The sequence below is a fragment of the Barbus barbus genome, assembly GCF_936440315.1.
Source record: "Barbus barbus genome assembly, chromosome: 34".
NCBI lineage: Eukaryota > Metazoa > Chordata > Actinopteri > Cypriniformes > Cyprinidae > Barbus > Barbus barbus.
The window spans coordinates 26245214-26261970 of NC_136762.1; the positions used below are offsets into that span (position 1 = coordinate 26245214).

A 16757-nucleotide genomic window follows, 5' to 3' on the forward strand; every position below is an offset into this window, starting at 1 on the left:
CGGGAGGACACGGGCTCTACACGGAGATTATAAAATCTCGCAAACGTGTTAGGTGCCGCCCAGCCGGCAGCTCTACAAATGTCTGCTATCGAGGCGCCCCGCGCCAACGCCCAAGAGGAAGCAATGGCTCTTGTAGAGTGTGCTCTCACACCGAGGGGGCACGGTAAGCGCCGGGCCTGATAGGCCAAGACTATAGCCTCGACTATCCAATGGGCAAGTCTTTGTTTGGAGACAGCCTTCCCCTTCTGCTGTCCCCCGAAGCAGACGAAGAGCTGGTCTGAGGTCCTGAAGCTCTGCGTGCGGTCCACGTAAGTGCACAAAGCGCGGACGGGACAAAGCAGAGCAATGGCTGGGTCTGCCTCCTCCCGGGGCAGCGCTTGCAAGTTCACCACCTGATCCCTGAAGGGTGTGGTGGGAACTTTGGGCACATAACCAGGCCGGGGTCTCAGGACAACGTGAGAGTCATCCGGCCCGAATTCTAGGCACGAATCGTCGACCGAAAATGCCTGCAGGTCCCCTACCCTCTTGACCGAGGCCAATGCAGTGAGGAGTGCTGTCTTCAACGACAGAAACTTAAGCTCTACTAACTGCAGAGGCTCAAAGGGCTCCTCCCTCAAGGCCAACAGGACCAAGGGGAGATCCCAAGAGGGTACCAGATGAGGGCGCGGAGGATTTAACCTCCTCGCCCCTCTGAGGAACCTGACGACCAAGTCGTGCTTCCCTACAGACTTACCGTCTACTGCATCGTGATGTGCGGCAATAGCGGCGACATACACTTTGAGGGTGGAGGGAGACAGCCTTCGCTCCAACCCATCTTGCAGGAAAGAAAGCACGACCGCGATCGGGCATCCCCGGGGGTCTTCCCGGCGGGAAGAACACCAATCGACGAACAGGTTCCACTTCAGCCTGTAAGCGTGTCTTGTAGACGGGGCTCTAGCTGAAGTGATTGTGTTTACTACCGATGGAGGTAGCCCACCTAGAACCTCCGCGTCCCGTCCAAGGACCATACGTGGAGATTCCACAAGTCTGGACGCGGGTGCCAGAGGGTGCCCCCTCTCTGAGAAAGGAGATCCCTCCTCAGAGGAATTTGCCAAGGAGGGGCTGTCGCGAGGAGCATGAGTTCTGGGAACCAAGTCCGACTGGGCCAGTACGGCGCCACCAAGAGGACCTGCTCCTCGTCCTCCCTGACTTTGCACAGGGTCTGCGCGAGAAGGCTCACTGGGGGAAACGCATATTTGCGTAGGCCCCGAGGCCAGCTGTGTGCCAGCGCGTCCGTGCCGAGGGTACCCTCGGACAGGGAGTAAAACATTTGGCAGTGGGACGTGTCCGGGGAGGCAAACAGGTCTACCTGAGCGTCCCCGAAGTGTCTCCAAATCAGCTGGACTACCTCGGGGTGGAGTCGCCATTCTCCCGGAAGGGCGGGCTGACGTGAGAGCTCGTCGGCTGCACGATTGAGCTCGCCAGGGATATGAACGGCGCGAAGCGACCTCAGATGCTTCTGACTCCAAAGGAGAAGATGGCGAGCGAGTTGCGACAGGCGACGGGAGCGTAGACCACCCTGGTGGTTGATGTACGCAACGGTCGCAGTGTTGTCCGTACGGACCAGTACATGCTTGTCGTGTAGCAGCCCTTTGAAGCGGCGCAGCGCAAGCCATACTGCTAGCAACTCGAGGCAATTGACATGCCACTGCAACCGGGACCCTGTCCAGAGCCCTGCAGCTGCACGCCCGTTGCACATGGCTCCCCAGCCCATGGCAGAGGCATCTGTTGAGACAACAATGTGCCTGGATACTTGCACTAGGGGAACTCCTGCCCGAAGAAAAGCAAGATCCGACCACGGGCCGAAGGTCTGACGGCAGGACGGGGTAACTGAGACCCGGTAAGTGCCGTGTCGCCATGCCCATCTCGGGACCCGGTCGTGAAGCCAATGCTGAAGCGGTCTCATATGAAGCAACCCGAGCGGCGTGACAGCGGCTGCGGATGCCATATGCCCCAGGAGCCTCTGAAAGTGTTTCAGTGGAGCCGCTGTCTTGCGCTGGAAAGACTCCAGGCAGTTCAGCATCGACTGAGCACGCTCTACTGAGAGACGTGCTGTGAGGTTGACCGAGTCCAACTCCATACCGAGAAAAGAGATCCTCTGCACAGGGGAGAGTTTGCTCTTTTCCCAGTTGACCCGAAGCCCCATCCGGCTGAGGTGGCCAAGCACCGTGTCCCTGTGATCGCACAACAGTGCTCGAGACTGGGCCAGTATGAGCCAGTCGTCGAGGTAGTTGAGAACGCGAATGCCTGCTTCCCTTAATGGAACAAGGGCTGCCTCCACGACCTTGGTGAAGACACGAGGCGACAGGGATAGCCCGAAGGGGAGGACTTTGTACTGATATGCTCGTCCTTCGAACGCAAAGCGGAGAAACGGTCTGTGTCGAGGCAGGATTGAGACATGAAAGTACGCGTCCTTCAGGTCGATCGCTGCGAACCAATCGAACGGACGGATGCATTGAAAAATGCGTCTTTGCGTCAACATCCTGAACGGGAGCTTGTGAAGGGCCCGGTTCAGGACGCGCAGGTCCAAGATTGGTCGTAACCCACCGCCTTTCTTGGGTACAATGAAGTACGGGCTGTAAAACCCCGACTTCATCTCGGCTGGAGGGACCGGCTCTATCGCGTCCTTCGCCAGCAGGACCGCGACTTCCGCACGCAAGAGAGGGGCATCCTTGCTCAACACAGAGGTGAACCGAACGCCCCTGAACTTGGGGGGACGCCGGGCGAACTGAATCGCGTAGCCAAGTCTGATGGTTCTCATGAGCCAGCGAGACAGCCTGGGGAGCGCTAGCCAGGCCCCCAGAAACCGTACAAGCGGGACCAAGGGAGCCACGGACGTACCCACGGCGGGGCAGCGAAGTGGAGCGCAGGGGCCCGCCTCGGAAGGCAGTGCGTTCCGAAGTGGGGTCTGAGTGTGCAGTGCGACACTTACCTGGCTCCAAGGCTGAGCAGGGGGCGCGGGAGAAGGCATCGCGTCCTCGGACCGGACCCTGCTGCTCATAGGCGAAAGGAGAGGGGGACGGGAGTGTGGAGACGGGGTCTCGTGCACTGCCATCCTCGCCCTCTTGGGACCCGGAGAAAAAGGAAACTGCTCTTTTTTTGAGGTTTTGGGTACCACTGGCTGGAGAGCCAGTGGCGGAACAGAATAAAAAGGGAACAAAAGATTCTCCACCCGGCCCTCCTCCGGGGGAAGGAGTGGTGCAGTCACCATCTCCTGAAGAGCAGGATCCAGAGACTCCGGGTCGCCCGTCTCAGGGCCGCCGCTTGCCCTGGCGCTTCACAGATTTGGCAGGGGCAGAGACGGGCTGCGCCGCTTTCCTGCGGCCAGCTCCACGCTGCGGCCGTTGTGAAGGCTGCTGCTGGGGCCGAGCTGGAGCGGAGGTGGAGGCCGCAGGAGGGCGCCCTCGGCGACGAGCAGACGGAGGAGCTGCAGCCGGCGGTGGGGTGGAGACAGCAGCGGACCGCCGGGGCAGGATGTGTCGAAACGCCTCTGTCTGCTGCTGTGCGGCGGAGAACTGTTGGGCAAAGCCCTCCACCGCTTCGCCGAATAGGCCGGCCTGGGAGATCGGGGCGTCTAAGAAACGGTGTTTGTCAGACTCCCTCATATCCGCCAAGGTCAGCCATAAGTGGCGCTCCTGGACCACCAACGTGGACATCGTCTGACCCAGGGCCCGCGCCGTGACTTTCGTCGCCCGTAGGGCAAGGTCCGTCGCTGTGCGCAGTTCCTGCAATCCGGCTGGGTCAGCACCACCCTCGTGCAACTGCTTTAACGCCTTGGCCTGGTGGACTTGCAGGAGGGCCATGGCGTGCAGGGCGGAAGCGGCCTGTCCAGCAGCACTGTAAGCCTTGGCCGTCAGAGCGGACGAGAACTTACAGGCCCTGGACGGAAGGCGTGGATTACCCCTCCAGGCGGCAGCGCCCTGCGGGCAGAGCTGCATTGCAATGGCGCGCTCAACTGGGGGGATCTCCACATACCCTTGGGCCGCCCCACCGTCGAGGGTGGTGAGGACGGAGGAGGCACTAGGTCTGTTTCGGGCAGAAAAAGGTGCCCTCCAAGACCTAGTCACCTCCTCATGCACTTCCGGGAAGAATGGAACCGGAGGCGGTTGCCTGCGATCGGCCTGCGCCCCCAGGAACCAATCGTCCAGCCTTGAGCGTTCGGGAGAAGGAGGAGGCCTCCAGTGCAGCCCGATGCTCTCAGCGGCCCGGGAAAGCATAGCAGTCAGTTCTGGATCTGACTCGGTCAACGCCACTCTTCCTGATGGAGGCAGCGCAGCCGAATCATCATCTCCAGAACCTAGCTCATCCCCCGATGCAGTGACCGACATCCTGTCATCTGCTGGAGCTCCGAACGAGATGCTGGGCCCCGCCCTGTCCGAGGACTCCACAAACTCGTCCGGAAACCCCAGACGGTGCGATGCGCTAGAGGAGTGAGAGGCCCGCGGAGACGCACTCGACGGGGAAGCTCTCACTGTGATCCTCAAGTCACCCTGACCATGAGCCGAAGTAGCCCTCCGAGAACCGGAGGAACTAGAACGGGGCATGGCAAGGGGGATACCCCCCCGCTTGACGAGGAGGTATCTGGAGCGCAGCATCGCGATGGTCATGTTCCCACACAGAGAACATGAGTCATCCACGAGCGCTGCCTCAGCGTGCTGAAAGCCCAAGCACGAGACACAGCGATCGTGACCATCAGATGAAGCCAGGAAACGGCCACATCCAGAAACACACGAGCGGGAAGCCATCTTTAAAAAGACGCCCGTCGCTCATGGAGCTCTTTCAGAATTTGCTCTTTTTTGAAAGAAATTCTCTTTTAGAAAAAGTGTTGAAGCGCCCAGGAGAGGTCGCAGCGCGACCGCAGAATGAGAGCTGCAGCACGCCGAGATGAAGCAGCAGCACTGGATCGCAACCTCCGCTGACGCGCCGTAACACCAACACTCGTCAAGCTGTCTTGTACACTCTCGGAGATTCGCAGCAAGGCTCGGCTCCGAAGCGAAAAGCTGATGTGCGTTTGCACGCGCTCTCCTTTTATACCCGCACTGCGGGGCGGGGTGCGCGTGGCGAAACACGCACGCCAACTGTCATTGGCTTGTTTTGTTAACACTCGAAGATGATTGGGCTCTCGAGCGAGTTCCCATTAGTCAGTCACACTGACGTTACGTCGAACGTGACTGACTGATAGGGAACCACAACTAGATTCAAATGAACTGGCAAATTACAGACCCATTTCAAATCTTCCGTTTATGTCAAAAATTTTAGAAAAAGTTGTGTCTACTCAATTATGCTCCTTTTTGCAAAAAAATGATCTCTATGAAGAATTTCAGTCAGGTTTCAGACCCAATCATAGTACAGAAACTGCACTTGTTAAAATTACGAATGACTTACTACTTACTTCAGATCAAGGCTGCACCTCATTGCTAGTATTACTTGATCTTAGTGCTGCGTTTGACACTATAGACCATAATATACTCATAGATCGATTACAAAACTATATTGGTATTCAAGGACAGGCTTTAAGATGGTTTAGATCCTACCTGTCCGATCGCTACCACTTTGTTCATTTAAATGGGGAGTCATCTCAATTATCACCAGTAAAGTATGGAGTACCACAAGGATCTGTCCTAGGTCCTCTGCTATTTTCAATTTACATGTTGCCCCTTGGAAATATTATTAGAAAACACGGGATAAGTTTTCATTGCTATGCTGATGATACTCAATTATATATCTCAACAAGACCAGATGAAACTTCTCAACTATCTAAGCTAATAGATTGTGTAAAAAGTGTAAAAGATTGGATGAGCAATAATTTCCTCCTATTAAATTCAGATAAGAGATATTACTTATTGGACCAAAAAACAGTACACAGAATCTCGTGGATTATAATTTGCAACTAGATGGATGCACTGTTACGTCCTCTAAAGTCAAAAATCTGGGTGTTATTTTAGACAGCAACTTGTCCTTTGAAAATCATATTTCCCATGTTACAAAAACAGCATTCTTCCATCTCAGGAACATTGCTAAGCTTCGAAGCAAGCTACCTGTTTCTGATGCAGAAAAGCTAGTTCATGCATTCATGACCTTTAGTCTGGACTATTGTAATGCACTGCTAGGTGGTTGTCCTGCATCTTCAATAAACAAGCTACAGATAGTCCAAAATGCAGCGGCTAGAGTTCTTACCAGGTCAAGAAAATATGATCATATTACTCCAATTTTACAGTCTCTGCACTGGCTACCTATTAAGTTCCGTATCATTTACAAATTATTATTACTTGCCTATAAGGCCCTAAATGGTTTAGCACCTGCGTATCTAACTTGTCTTCTACCACGCTATAATCCAACCCGCTCTCTAAGGTCGCAAAACTCTGGACTTTTGGTAGTACCTAGGATAGCAAAGTCCACTAAAGGAGGTAGAGCTTTTTCACATTTGGCTCCCAAACTCTGGAATAGCCTTTCTGATAACATTCGGGGTTCAGATACACTCTCTCTGTTTAAATCTAGATTAAAGACACATCTCTTTAGCCAAGCATTCACATAATGCATTTTATAATCTTGTACTGCAGTTATATCTGATCAGACGTACATTATTATTATTCTTTAGCTTGGGTTGAACAAATTATTTTTGCTTAGATGGAACAGCAGCTACGCTAATCATGTCTCTGCTTGTCTCTCCGTTTCTGCGTTTCTGCTAGGAATTACAGAACTTCAGTCTGGATCCAACCATTACATGATCTGAGATGACCGAACACCTGAGATGGAGGATCAGCGCCGGGAGATGACGTATGTGGCCCTGATCGTAGGCGGAGGCCAGACACCTGGATGAGCGCCAGAGACAGATCCCCATTGAGGACCCCGCCACTTAGACAGCCATCGGAAAAGACCACTGGAAACAGCTGAGCCCTTACAATCTGACTTGCTGCAGTTGGAATTGAACTACTGGTTTGTTTGGCCAGAGGAGAATTGGCCCCCCGACTGAGCCTGGTTTCTCCCAAGGTGTTTTCTCCATTCTGTCACCGATGGAGTTTTGGTTCCTTGCCGCTGTGACCTCAGGCTTGCTTAGTTGGGGACGCTTCATTTCCAGCGATATCGTCGACCTGATTGCAAAGACACTATTTAAACTTATTGACACATTATTTTCCTTTTTTGATATTGTGCAGTTGCTTTGACACAATTTGCATTGTAAAAAGCGTTATATAAATAAAGGTGACTTGACTTGACAACTCAATGTAATTGTGTATGACTGTTCATTAGTAGTTACTTCATAGTTATTTTTAAATTTATTCAATAATTCCTTATTAGTTATGCAGTAAGTAAGAAACAGTATTCTAAAGTGTTACCCAGTTTTTATTTTTTTTTATTTTTTTACAAATGCACTGCATTTTAAAATATGACCTACAATTCCTTTTTTTTTTTTTTTTTTTATTATAAATTGAAACAAATTTGCCATCATGTAAATTTTTATCTCTCATTAAAATAAAATAAATGTAGTGCTTTCCACTTGTTATGTGACATTTATATTTGGCTACAAGAAAGTTACAAAAATCAAAAACTTTTGTTATCAGTTTTTTATTTATTCATTTATGTATTTGTTTATTTATTTAGTCTTATCTTATTTTTTTATTAGTAAAGCAAACACTTATATCATGAAAGGAATATCTGAAAATAGGCAGTTGAATTATTTGAAAATAATACACACCTGAGGTGGTAATGTGGCCACGACGTGAAGTGAATGCACCCTAGATGTATGGCCTGTTACTGTATCTGTGCTGCTGTCTGTTTTCAGCATTTAAACACAGAATGAAATAGTTTGTGTAGGGCGTTTTCAAAAGTCTTAGAAATTCACATTTTTAAATTAATAAAAAAAGGAAGTTATATTTAAATTGTCCAATGTCCATGGTTTTGTAGGTGGACTTTTAGTTTGTAGTCCTGTTTGTTTCCTGTATTTGTTTTGTAGGCCTGTTGTAGTACTTTTTAGCTGCCCTCATTACTTCCTGATTGTTTTCAGGTGTGTCTTGTCAGTTACCCCTGTCTACACTGTATATACCACTGCATTTCTCATGTTCCTTGGTTATTTTCCTTCCAGGCACATAGTGGATGTAGATGCTTCTCAGTTCTGTCATCCTAGTGTTTAATATGGATTCTGAGTTCTTTTGTTTGTGTTTTGATGAAATATTAAGTTGAAAATGCAAACGTCTGAGCATGTGTTTCAACGTGCACGTCTTTATAAATTATGCCATTATCTTATCAGTGAATTTGTGAAAACGGCGATGTCATGCACGTGTGTATTACGTGTTCAGTCTGTAGGTGTGCGCATGAGTGTAGTGTTTCTTTACAAAGTTGCATCACCAACTACTAGCCTGACATGAATGATACAGCGTTTCTGGTAACACTCTTTTCACCATTAACTAGTTTCTTAGCATGCTTATTACTTCCCGTATTGGCTGTTTAGTAGTAGTACTTTAGAGCACATACTGTATTAATGCCTTATTCTGCATGACTATATTATAGATACCTAAACATAACTACTACAACAACTGCATTATTTTCAGTCAATACGCAGCAAATTAGAAGTTTATTGAGGGAAAACTCTAATAATGAAAACAATAATCATGTGTTACCTATTCTAAAGTGTTACAGTGTTTTTAGTAATTTTCACATAGCCGTGTGTGAACAGGGATTGTTTTGACAACATGTGTACACAAAACATTATATTATATTATATTTATTTATTCACTATCCCTTATATAGTTTATGCCATATTGTCCACTATACACTGTGTACAATGGGAAGAACCCCAAAAGTTTTAGGATCTTTTCATTTTACACAGACTTTACTATTGTGCACCAGAGAGCACTCTTTAAAAAAAAACAAAAAAACAGCACTAATTGTGCCTTCATCAATAAGACAAAATTACCTATTTGAATATATACACAACATATATAGGGAGAGGATGCCACCCTTAAGAAAAATGTAAATTTTATTTTGAAACACACATCAGCCAATGTGTTAATGAATTGCAAGTTACGTCTTATATTTTATGGATTGCATGATACTCAACAGTATCAAAGTTACAATTCTTTAAGCTAAAGATGCTTGAAGCTGCTTGGATGTTCTCAAGGGCCCATAAGCAGGTTCAAGCTCTTCTTCGGGGATTCTTCTGTGTTTTTGTTTCATTCCATGACCCAGTGCCTCATCTTCAGCCCTGAAACAGGCCTATTGTCTGGGACTGGTTTAGATTAGGGCCCTGACAAAGACAAGATTCTTGTGCAGAGAGCGAGTAGACCTTGAAAACAGGTGAATAACTAGACCTAGTGACAGCTGATTCAACTCATCACCTAATTATTGAGGCTATGAAAGTTTCTTTTAACTCTGTGTTCTTCATTGTTTTCCATAGACAACTCAACAAAGATGGCACAGTAAGTTCATTCGGTGCATTTTCAAAGACAATTCTGAGACTAAATCAGTTTTATGTTAACTCTTTCCCCACCACTGACAGAATTTTCTGCCAATCCATGTTGTCCTTGTTATACAGTAGGGGGCGCGATTCACATCTTCTGAAATAGTACCGATTTTCTGGATCCATAAACAAGTGAAGAAGAAGCAGAAACACATGATAGAAGCATTGTTTATGCACATGTAAGCTAACACGATCGTCAAACATTACTTAAACAGCATGCAAAACAAAACTGCCTAACATTACCGAAAGAAATGTCGACAGAGGAAGTGGTTTAAGTCTGTGAAGCTTTGGGGGTGTTGATGGAAGCGATCTACTCCATCTATGTTTTCGTCATCATTCTCAATCTGATCCGGATCGTGATTTAAAAAATGCAGGAAGGTGTTTTTTTTCTCTCTTGCTGTTTCTTTCATTTTGCATAATTCATGTTCATATATTCACACAATAAAATATTCTGGGTGCCATTAAATGAAAAGAAAAGTGGGGAAAGAGTTAATAAATTAAACTATCTAGGACCCATAAAACATGGAACATGGAAACAAATTCATTTGTTTTTTTTTAATGAATGTGTTTAAGGTTAATGTGGCACACTTAGACTACAAGTCTTTATAGAACATGAACTTATACATCATACAAATGCATGTAATTAAAAATGTACAAAAACGTACTAAAACACTGAAATTTGAATTATTGGTAGCACAATACTAAAAGGACAACCTCGATATCAATATACACATGGCTATGAACATACTTTTTAATGTGCTTATTTTTAGTAATAATATAATACTAGCAATTCTTCAGAACTGCTTGCATAAACTTGGTAACAAAAGAAATGGCAAAACAGCAGAACTCACTGTACAGAAACAAACACTTGTCTTGTGCTGTATCATCACGCTCTCTGTTCAGGACACGTATGAACAGAGCAGCAACACAAAAAGCGTACGTTCGTTCACACATAGTCTGGTTTGTCAAAGCCAATGGGCGGTACAGACCGTGCGGCAGAGTAAACCATCCTGCTGGGTGGACCGTACTTATTCTCCTCCCGCGGTGGGCAGCTGCAGCACAGAATCCCCCCTCCAATCAGCAGAAGGGCGCTAGATGCCCATCCCAGGTAAAGAGACGCACCTATCTCCCTCTTTTGTGCCTCTATGATTATGGGGTTGTAGAAGGATCTGATGATACTGTGAGCAGACCAGCACACAGGGATCATGTGCATGACCGCAGCGCAGATGAAGGTGACTCCTGCGGCGATCATGACTCTGGCTTTGGCCCGCTCCTCCTCTAGGCATTTAGTGCACTTAGCTCCCATAATGGAAAGCAGGAGTCCCAGTACTCCCATCACAATAGCAATCACACCCAGAGCCCTAGCCGCCTGTAGATCTGAGCTGAGAGCCAGCATGGAGTCGTAGACCTTGCACTGCATCTGGCCAGTGCTTTGCACCACACAGTTCATCCAGATTCCCTCCCATATGGTCTGCGCCGTTACGATGTTCACCCCGATGAAAGCTGTGACCTTCCACATGGGCAAAGCACAAGACACGATGCCTACAATCCAACCGAACACAGCTAAGGTGACCCCTAGTATCTCCAACCCCAGAGATGCCATTCTGTTTTATACAAGAATGTGCTATGAAATGAATTCCATTCACTAAGGAAAGGCTCTCAGCACAATGGCTCATGCTTTATAATGCAACGATGAGGAAGGTGGAGTTATGTTGGAAAAAGTCTGATGGGATTGGCTAAACTTTGAGTGAGCTTAACCTTGGCATGGAAACGAGTTAGTTTAATGATTTAGCTGTCTTCGACTGGTATTTCCCACTCAGAGACCAAATAGTGGATAGATAAAAAAGCCCAGAGGGAGCTGGTTAAAGGATAACTGGCATGACTACGGCAAGTCTAGACTTTTGAGGAAAACTTTCAGTGGCTTAAAATTAAAATGCATGCTTCAGAACAGGTATACCAAAAATGCTAACTTAATTTTTTGGATGCTATGAGCAGAGATTGATTTGAAAGTGATGACTGAACTGATTCGTCACCTGAGAAGGAGCAGTAAAGTCACTGGGAGTCAACAAAGACAGAATCAGTGATGCCTGCCAGCGTGACTTTAGCTGCTATCAGCAGTCCGAGATTCCTCAACCCTAAACTAAACAGCATCAGGCATTATTAACTCTCTCACACACACACACACACACACACACACACATTATACACACTTACTCTATAATCAGTCATGCATAGGTATGTGAAGCCTGGTGACCTGGTGAAGCCTGGTGTCTTTGCAGTGTTTATTTATGTTGGAGCATGTGGAACAATTGGAATGAGCATCTTCTAATTCTGCTCCCATCAAATGTAGTTTATCTTTCAGATGCATTTGTTGTATATCATCTATGTCAGTATTTTTAACTTACATGAGCAGTAAACAAAGTACAGTTATAGGAACTTTAAGGATAATGTTTAATGACTTAAAGATGAAAGTAAGTTAGCATATTAACCTACCAGAGCTTTACATATTTTCCTAATTACTGAACATTTTGAAAAAGAGTTACAGAAAGTAATTATAGAGGCATCTACTCCACAATATAGCAGGTGCTTTTATCTGCGCCCGTGCAAGTCTCAGTTTCGCTCTCTTGACTAAAGCATTGGGCACAAAGAGGTTTAGAGATTTGTTAGAACAACCAGAGTATTGTCTCCATTCACGTCTGGGCCGACAGGGAGAGTATCATTTGTATTTGTGGTTGACCTTTAAGAGCAGGATTGATTTCAAATAATGATAAAGGGCACTCTTTTGCTAGCATTTTTTGCTTTACTCTAGTTTCTGAGTCTCACAAGTTATTTTATTTATTTTTTTTATTCAATGTTTTAATGTTATTTAATGTCTGTCTAAACCTCTTTGATTAATGCTTAATTAATGAAAATGACATTATTTTCCACCTTAGACATTGCAATAACTATAATTAACTATAAGTAACTACATGTCATCTAGCAGTGATTAGAGTATTAGTGACTGTCTTCATAATATCTGCTAACACTTTATTTTGATGGACATTCTACTGACTATAAGTAACTTTACATGTCAACTTATTCTACAGACCCTAACAGTCTACTAATACTCAAATGAGGATTAGTTGACATGCAGGTGCAAAGTTACTTGTCTAAAATGTACTCAAAATGAACTGTAATCATTCATTTTGCAATTTTAGTGGGAAAAAATGGCACTTATTATCACCATTTAAGAGCTGCTGATTATTCAACAATAAGCATTTGGATCGTGCAAAAATTTGATCAAAAGTTAAAATGATTAAATTGCTTCTTGCAACAATATCAAATACATTAAAATGAAAACAAAAACAATAATACTAATCTTATATCTGCCATGCTGGTAATCAGTCATTCATTTGTTATTGACATTTCAATGCTTGTTGCTGTCATTTAGCAGACTTGTTGGCTTTTTTCTCAAAGTCTTTCATGTGCAAAGAGTCAGACCTCTCAGACATAGTCTTTCCTGTCATATCCATTCACAGACATAGATTTGACCCCTGAGTAGTCCACTCTTGTCGGTACGGCATTGTTCTGCGCTTTCGAGGAGCAGGAACAAGACAAAATGGCTCCACCTAGGATCAGCAGGCAGGAGGCACCCCATCCGAAGTACAGCGAGTTCCCAAACTCCCTCTTCTGCGTGTCCTCTAGAAGCGGGTTGTGGAAATCCAGGATGATGCCGTTAGCTGTCCAACAGACGGCCACTAGCAGCAGCAGCCCACACGTTATAAACGTCAACCCAGCTCCCAGCATAATGCGCGGCTTGTTAGCTGCGTCTGATGTGCAGTTGGTGCACTTCGCCCCAGCCACAGCCAGAGCCATGCCCAGCACACCGAGCAGCGTGCTCACGACCGTCAGAGCCCGCGCCGCCTGCAGGTCGTCAGGAAGCCCCAGCATGGAGTCATAGACGCGGCAGTGCATCTGTCCTGTGCTCTGCACCACGCAGCTCATCCACAAACCTTCCCACACGATCTGCGTGATGACGATGTTCTGGCCTATGTACGCCGCCACTCTCCACATGGGCAGACAGCAGGCCACCATCACACCAAGCCACCCGGCCACGGTCAGGATCATCCCCAGGATCTCCAGACCTGCTGAAGCCATCGCGCTTCGCTCCTCTGTTCGCTTTCACAGACCGTGGTGCTCAGGATCCAGGATTAGCTCTGATATTAGAGCTGAAACGGTGAAAGAGAGAAAGTGAGAGAGAGAGAGAGAGAGAGAGGGAGATGCAGTTTCTACCTTCTTTATACTGCTAAGAGAAGATGGAAGGTGGAGTCTTAGATGGTGCTTTGTGTGGTACAAGAGAGACTGGGGCTTTTTGTAGCACTTTTCTTGTAACGGGATGGCAATATTAAAATGATCAACTCAAAATACTTCACATCTGAATCTGTTATTTATTTAGGTTTTTTTTTATGACACACAGCAACGAGCATATATCATGCCTGTCCTTAATGAAATAAAAAAAGGGTCCTAGAAGGAAGCTTATTCAAAAGTTAACTTTTTAATTAAAAACAATGAGTTAAAAATAATTAACATAGCATTTCTTTCTCCCTTACTTGTTCAGCCCCAGTAATTATATGGTTCAGATTTCAGTCCGGTTGATCTTTCGGCACCTGCCTGCCTTGGCATCATATAAAAGTATACATTTTTGTCTGACATGAAACACTCCTCTAGTGTCTCATGTGACCTTGAGAAAATCTGCTGAATCACTCCTCTTTGAGTAGAGACAATTCATCTCTTTGTTTTCTGGAGTGAGACACATAATCCAGCGGGATCTCAGGAGTAATCATAGATATCCAATCTGTATGGAAAATGTGTTTCTAGCACACTTACAGTTTTCCATATGTTTGCATAGACATGGAAACATACATTATTAACACATACTTCATACAATTAATAAGCTAACTCAATACAAGGTCTGACAATTAGCACATATGAGACAAAACCCCAATAAGCTGGTATAAAATTCAGCTGCTTTTGTTCCAAAACCATTTTTTTTTCCTTTGCATGATTAATTAGCTCAAAGCTACAAAAATCATTAATTGAGGTAATGACGTATGTATAGGCCTATATGCACCACTGGGTTAGGGTTAAAAATTACAAATTTTCTAACATTTCTAACAGTGCATTTTGAAAATATTAATATAATTAATATATTTCATTATTTTACTGGGAACTCGTGGTAGACAGGCCTTGGTAAGAGAGGTGATCAAGAACCTGATGGTCACTCTTGTTGTGGTCTAGAAATCATATTTGGAGATGTGAGAAACTTGCAGAAATCTCTGCAGATCATTTCAAAATGAGAGAAAAATTTTATATTCTGAATACTTCCTGATTGCACTGTATCATGGTGTAAACACCACAAAACAGCTAGTGCTGGGGAAAGTTACTTCTAAAAGTAATGCTTTACAATATTATGTTACTCCCTAAAAAAGTAACTAATTACATTACTTTTTATGGAAAGTAATGTGTTACGCTATACTTTTGCATTACTTTTTAAATCTAGGCTGGCCTTGCTTGTCTGTTTTTAATATAAAATGTTCTGTTTTTGGCAAATGTAAAAAGTGAAATGAATGAACCTCCGGCTTTGTCCGTGTTTCACTCCGTCTCAAATCGCGTTCACGCAAAGCGCTCGAGAAACAGTATCACTTCCGCGGCTCGGTAAGCTTTCAACTCGTCAAATTCAAAAACAAATCGTCATCCCACCTTAGCCCACTGCAAGTCGGCATGGGAGTTCAGCAGGAATGACGCAAGTGCTGCGAGTCTGCTGGCCACGAGTCCCTTAGCTCGCCATCCGCGCGGAAATCACCGCCGCCGTCCGCGGTTCCAAAAGTCAAGTTTGCGTGCTGCCGCTCGCTCAAACCACCCATGCACGCCACCGTCCGCGGCTCACCCAAGCCACTGACTCCAGCCCAGGTCCCATGGATCCAGTCCACATCACGACCAGGAGTGCCGTGCCTTGTCCCCAGAGACATGGATTTTAAGTCTTGTTGTGCCCACAGGAACAGTTTTAACCCATCTTGTCTTATCTTGTCAGTCCATGGAGACTCGTCGGGAGCCACGGAAGCCATTCCCAGCCACCTGTCTCTCCTGTCGCGGAAGTGGAAGCGATTGCTGAGGGACCCTGTGAGGGCCCCTGACTCCTCGTCATGCCCAGAGGAAGCCTCAGCTTCCGAATTTAGCCCAAGGAGGGCTTCCTGTTCCTGTGGGCAGTCCTGTTCCTGTTTGTCTAGCCCCGTAGGGCTCCTGATACCCCGTAGCTGCCCCATGGATTTTTGGGAGGGAGTAGAAGGGTTCTGGCTGTAGTGGCTGGGCCGAGTGGAATGTGGCCATGGCCACAAGGACAACCTGCCATGGCCTCCAGAGCTCCCTGCACTGCCATGGCCTCCGATCTGTCTGTTCCGCTTTGGAGGCCGCCATCCTGTAAGCCTGTCTGTGTGTGTCCTGAGAGGCCTCCAGAGCGCCCACGGGGAGTGCACCGTGACACAGATGAAGAAAGTTCAACACATTCTACAGCAATAAAAAAGAAAAGAAATGTATTGTTGAATTGGATCATTGAAGGTCAGCAGCAAAGACATTGGTTAATAAAACTGTATTAAATACATAATGGATATTTGGGCTATTTAACATATTTAATTATTGCAGCTTTGCCTCATATTCTGAGTTTACATTTCACTGTTTTTGAATGTGTTTTTGTGCAGTGAGATGAGTGAGTAATCATGTTCACAAAGCACACACAATGCCTCTGCACTTACTCCTGATTTCTCTCAACATATGATGACAGGAGAGCTGATAATCAATAAATGGAAAAACTATGTAACTGGCATTACTTATTTGGAAAAATAACTCAGATATTTTCTTGTAAATTAAAAAGTAATGCATTACTTTACTAGTTACTTGGGGGGGGGGGGGGGGGTAATCTGATTACGTAACTTGCGTTACTTGTAATACGTTACCCCACACTGAAAACAGCAATGTTGTAATGATGATTATTTATGATTATTGACATTTATGATAAAGGTTCAAGGTTTGCATTTAAAGAATGTTAAAGGACACTTTCAACCCAATGTCTAGATGTTATCCACTAAGCCATAGTGTTCCAATACTGACCGCTATTCAGTCTTCCTGCAGAGCATCTGTATGGTTACATAAGAAATATAATCAGGAAAGGGTCAATAAACAGTTTCACAGCTCCATATGGTGCAAACATTGTTCAAAAAGACAATGCTCC

The 16757-nt window shown here is 46.0% G+C and overlaps 2 protein-coding genes across 2 annotated transcripts; both read right to left on the reverse strand.

The window, feature by feature from the left end:
* Positions 1-10128: 10128 nt before the first annotated feature.
* Positions 10129-11124, reverse strand: LOC306854307 (claudin-4-like). Its single transcript, XM_079392202.1, has one exon. The coding sequence runs from the start codon at positions 11094-11096 to the stop codon at positions 10440-10442; it is 657 nt and encodes a 218-aa protein (XP_079248328.1). The 5' UTR covers positions 11097-11124; the 3' UTR covers positions 10129-10439.
* A 1852-nt stretch (positions 11125-12976) lies between these two features.
* Positions 12977-13630, reverse strand: LOC306854308 (claudin-9-like; the record flags this gene model as incomplete). The annotated part of the gene is made up of 1 exon (XM_079392203.1): positions 12977-13630. One exon carries the CDS (start codon positions 13628-13630, stop codon positions 12977-12979), a length of 654 nt encoding a protein of 217 aa, XP_079248329.1.
* Between the last annotated feature and the right edge of the window lie 3127 nt (positions 13631-16757).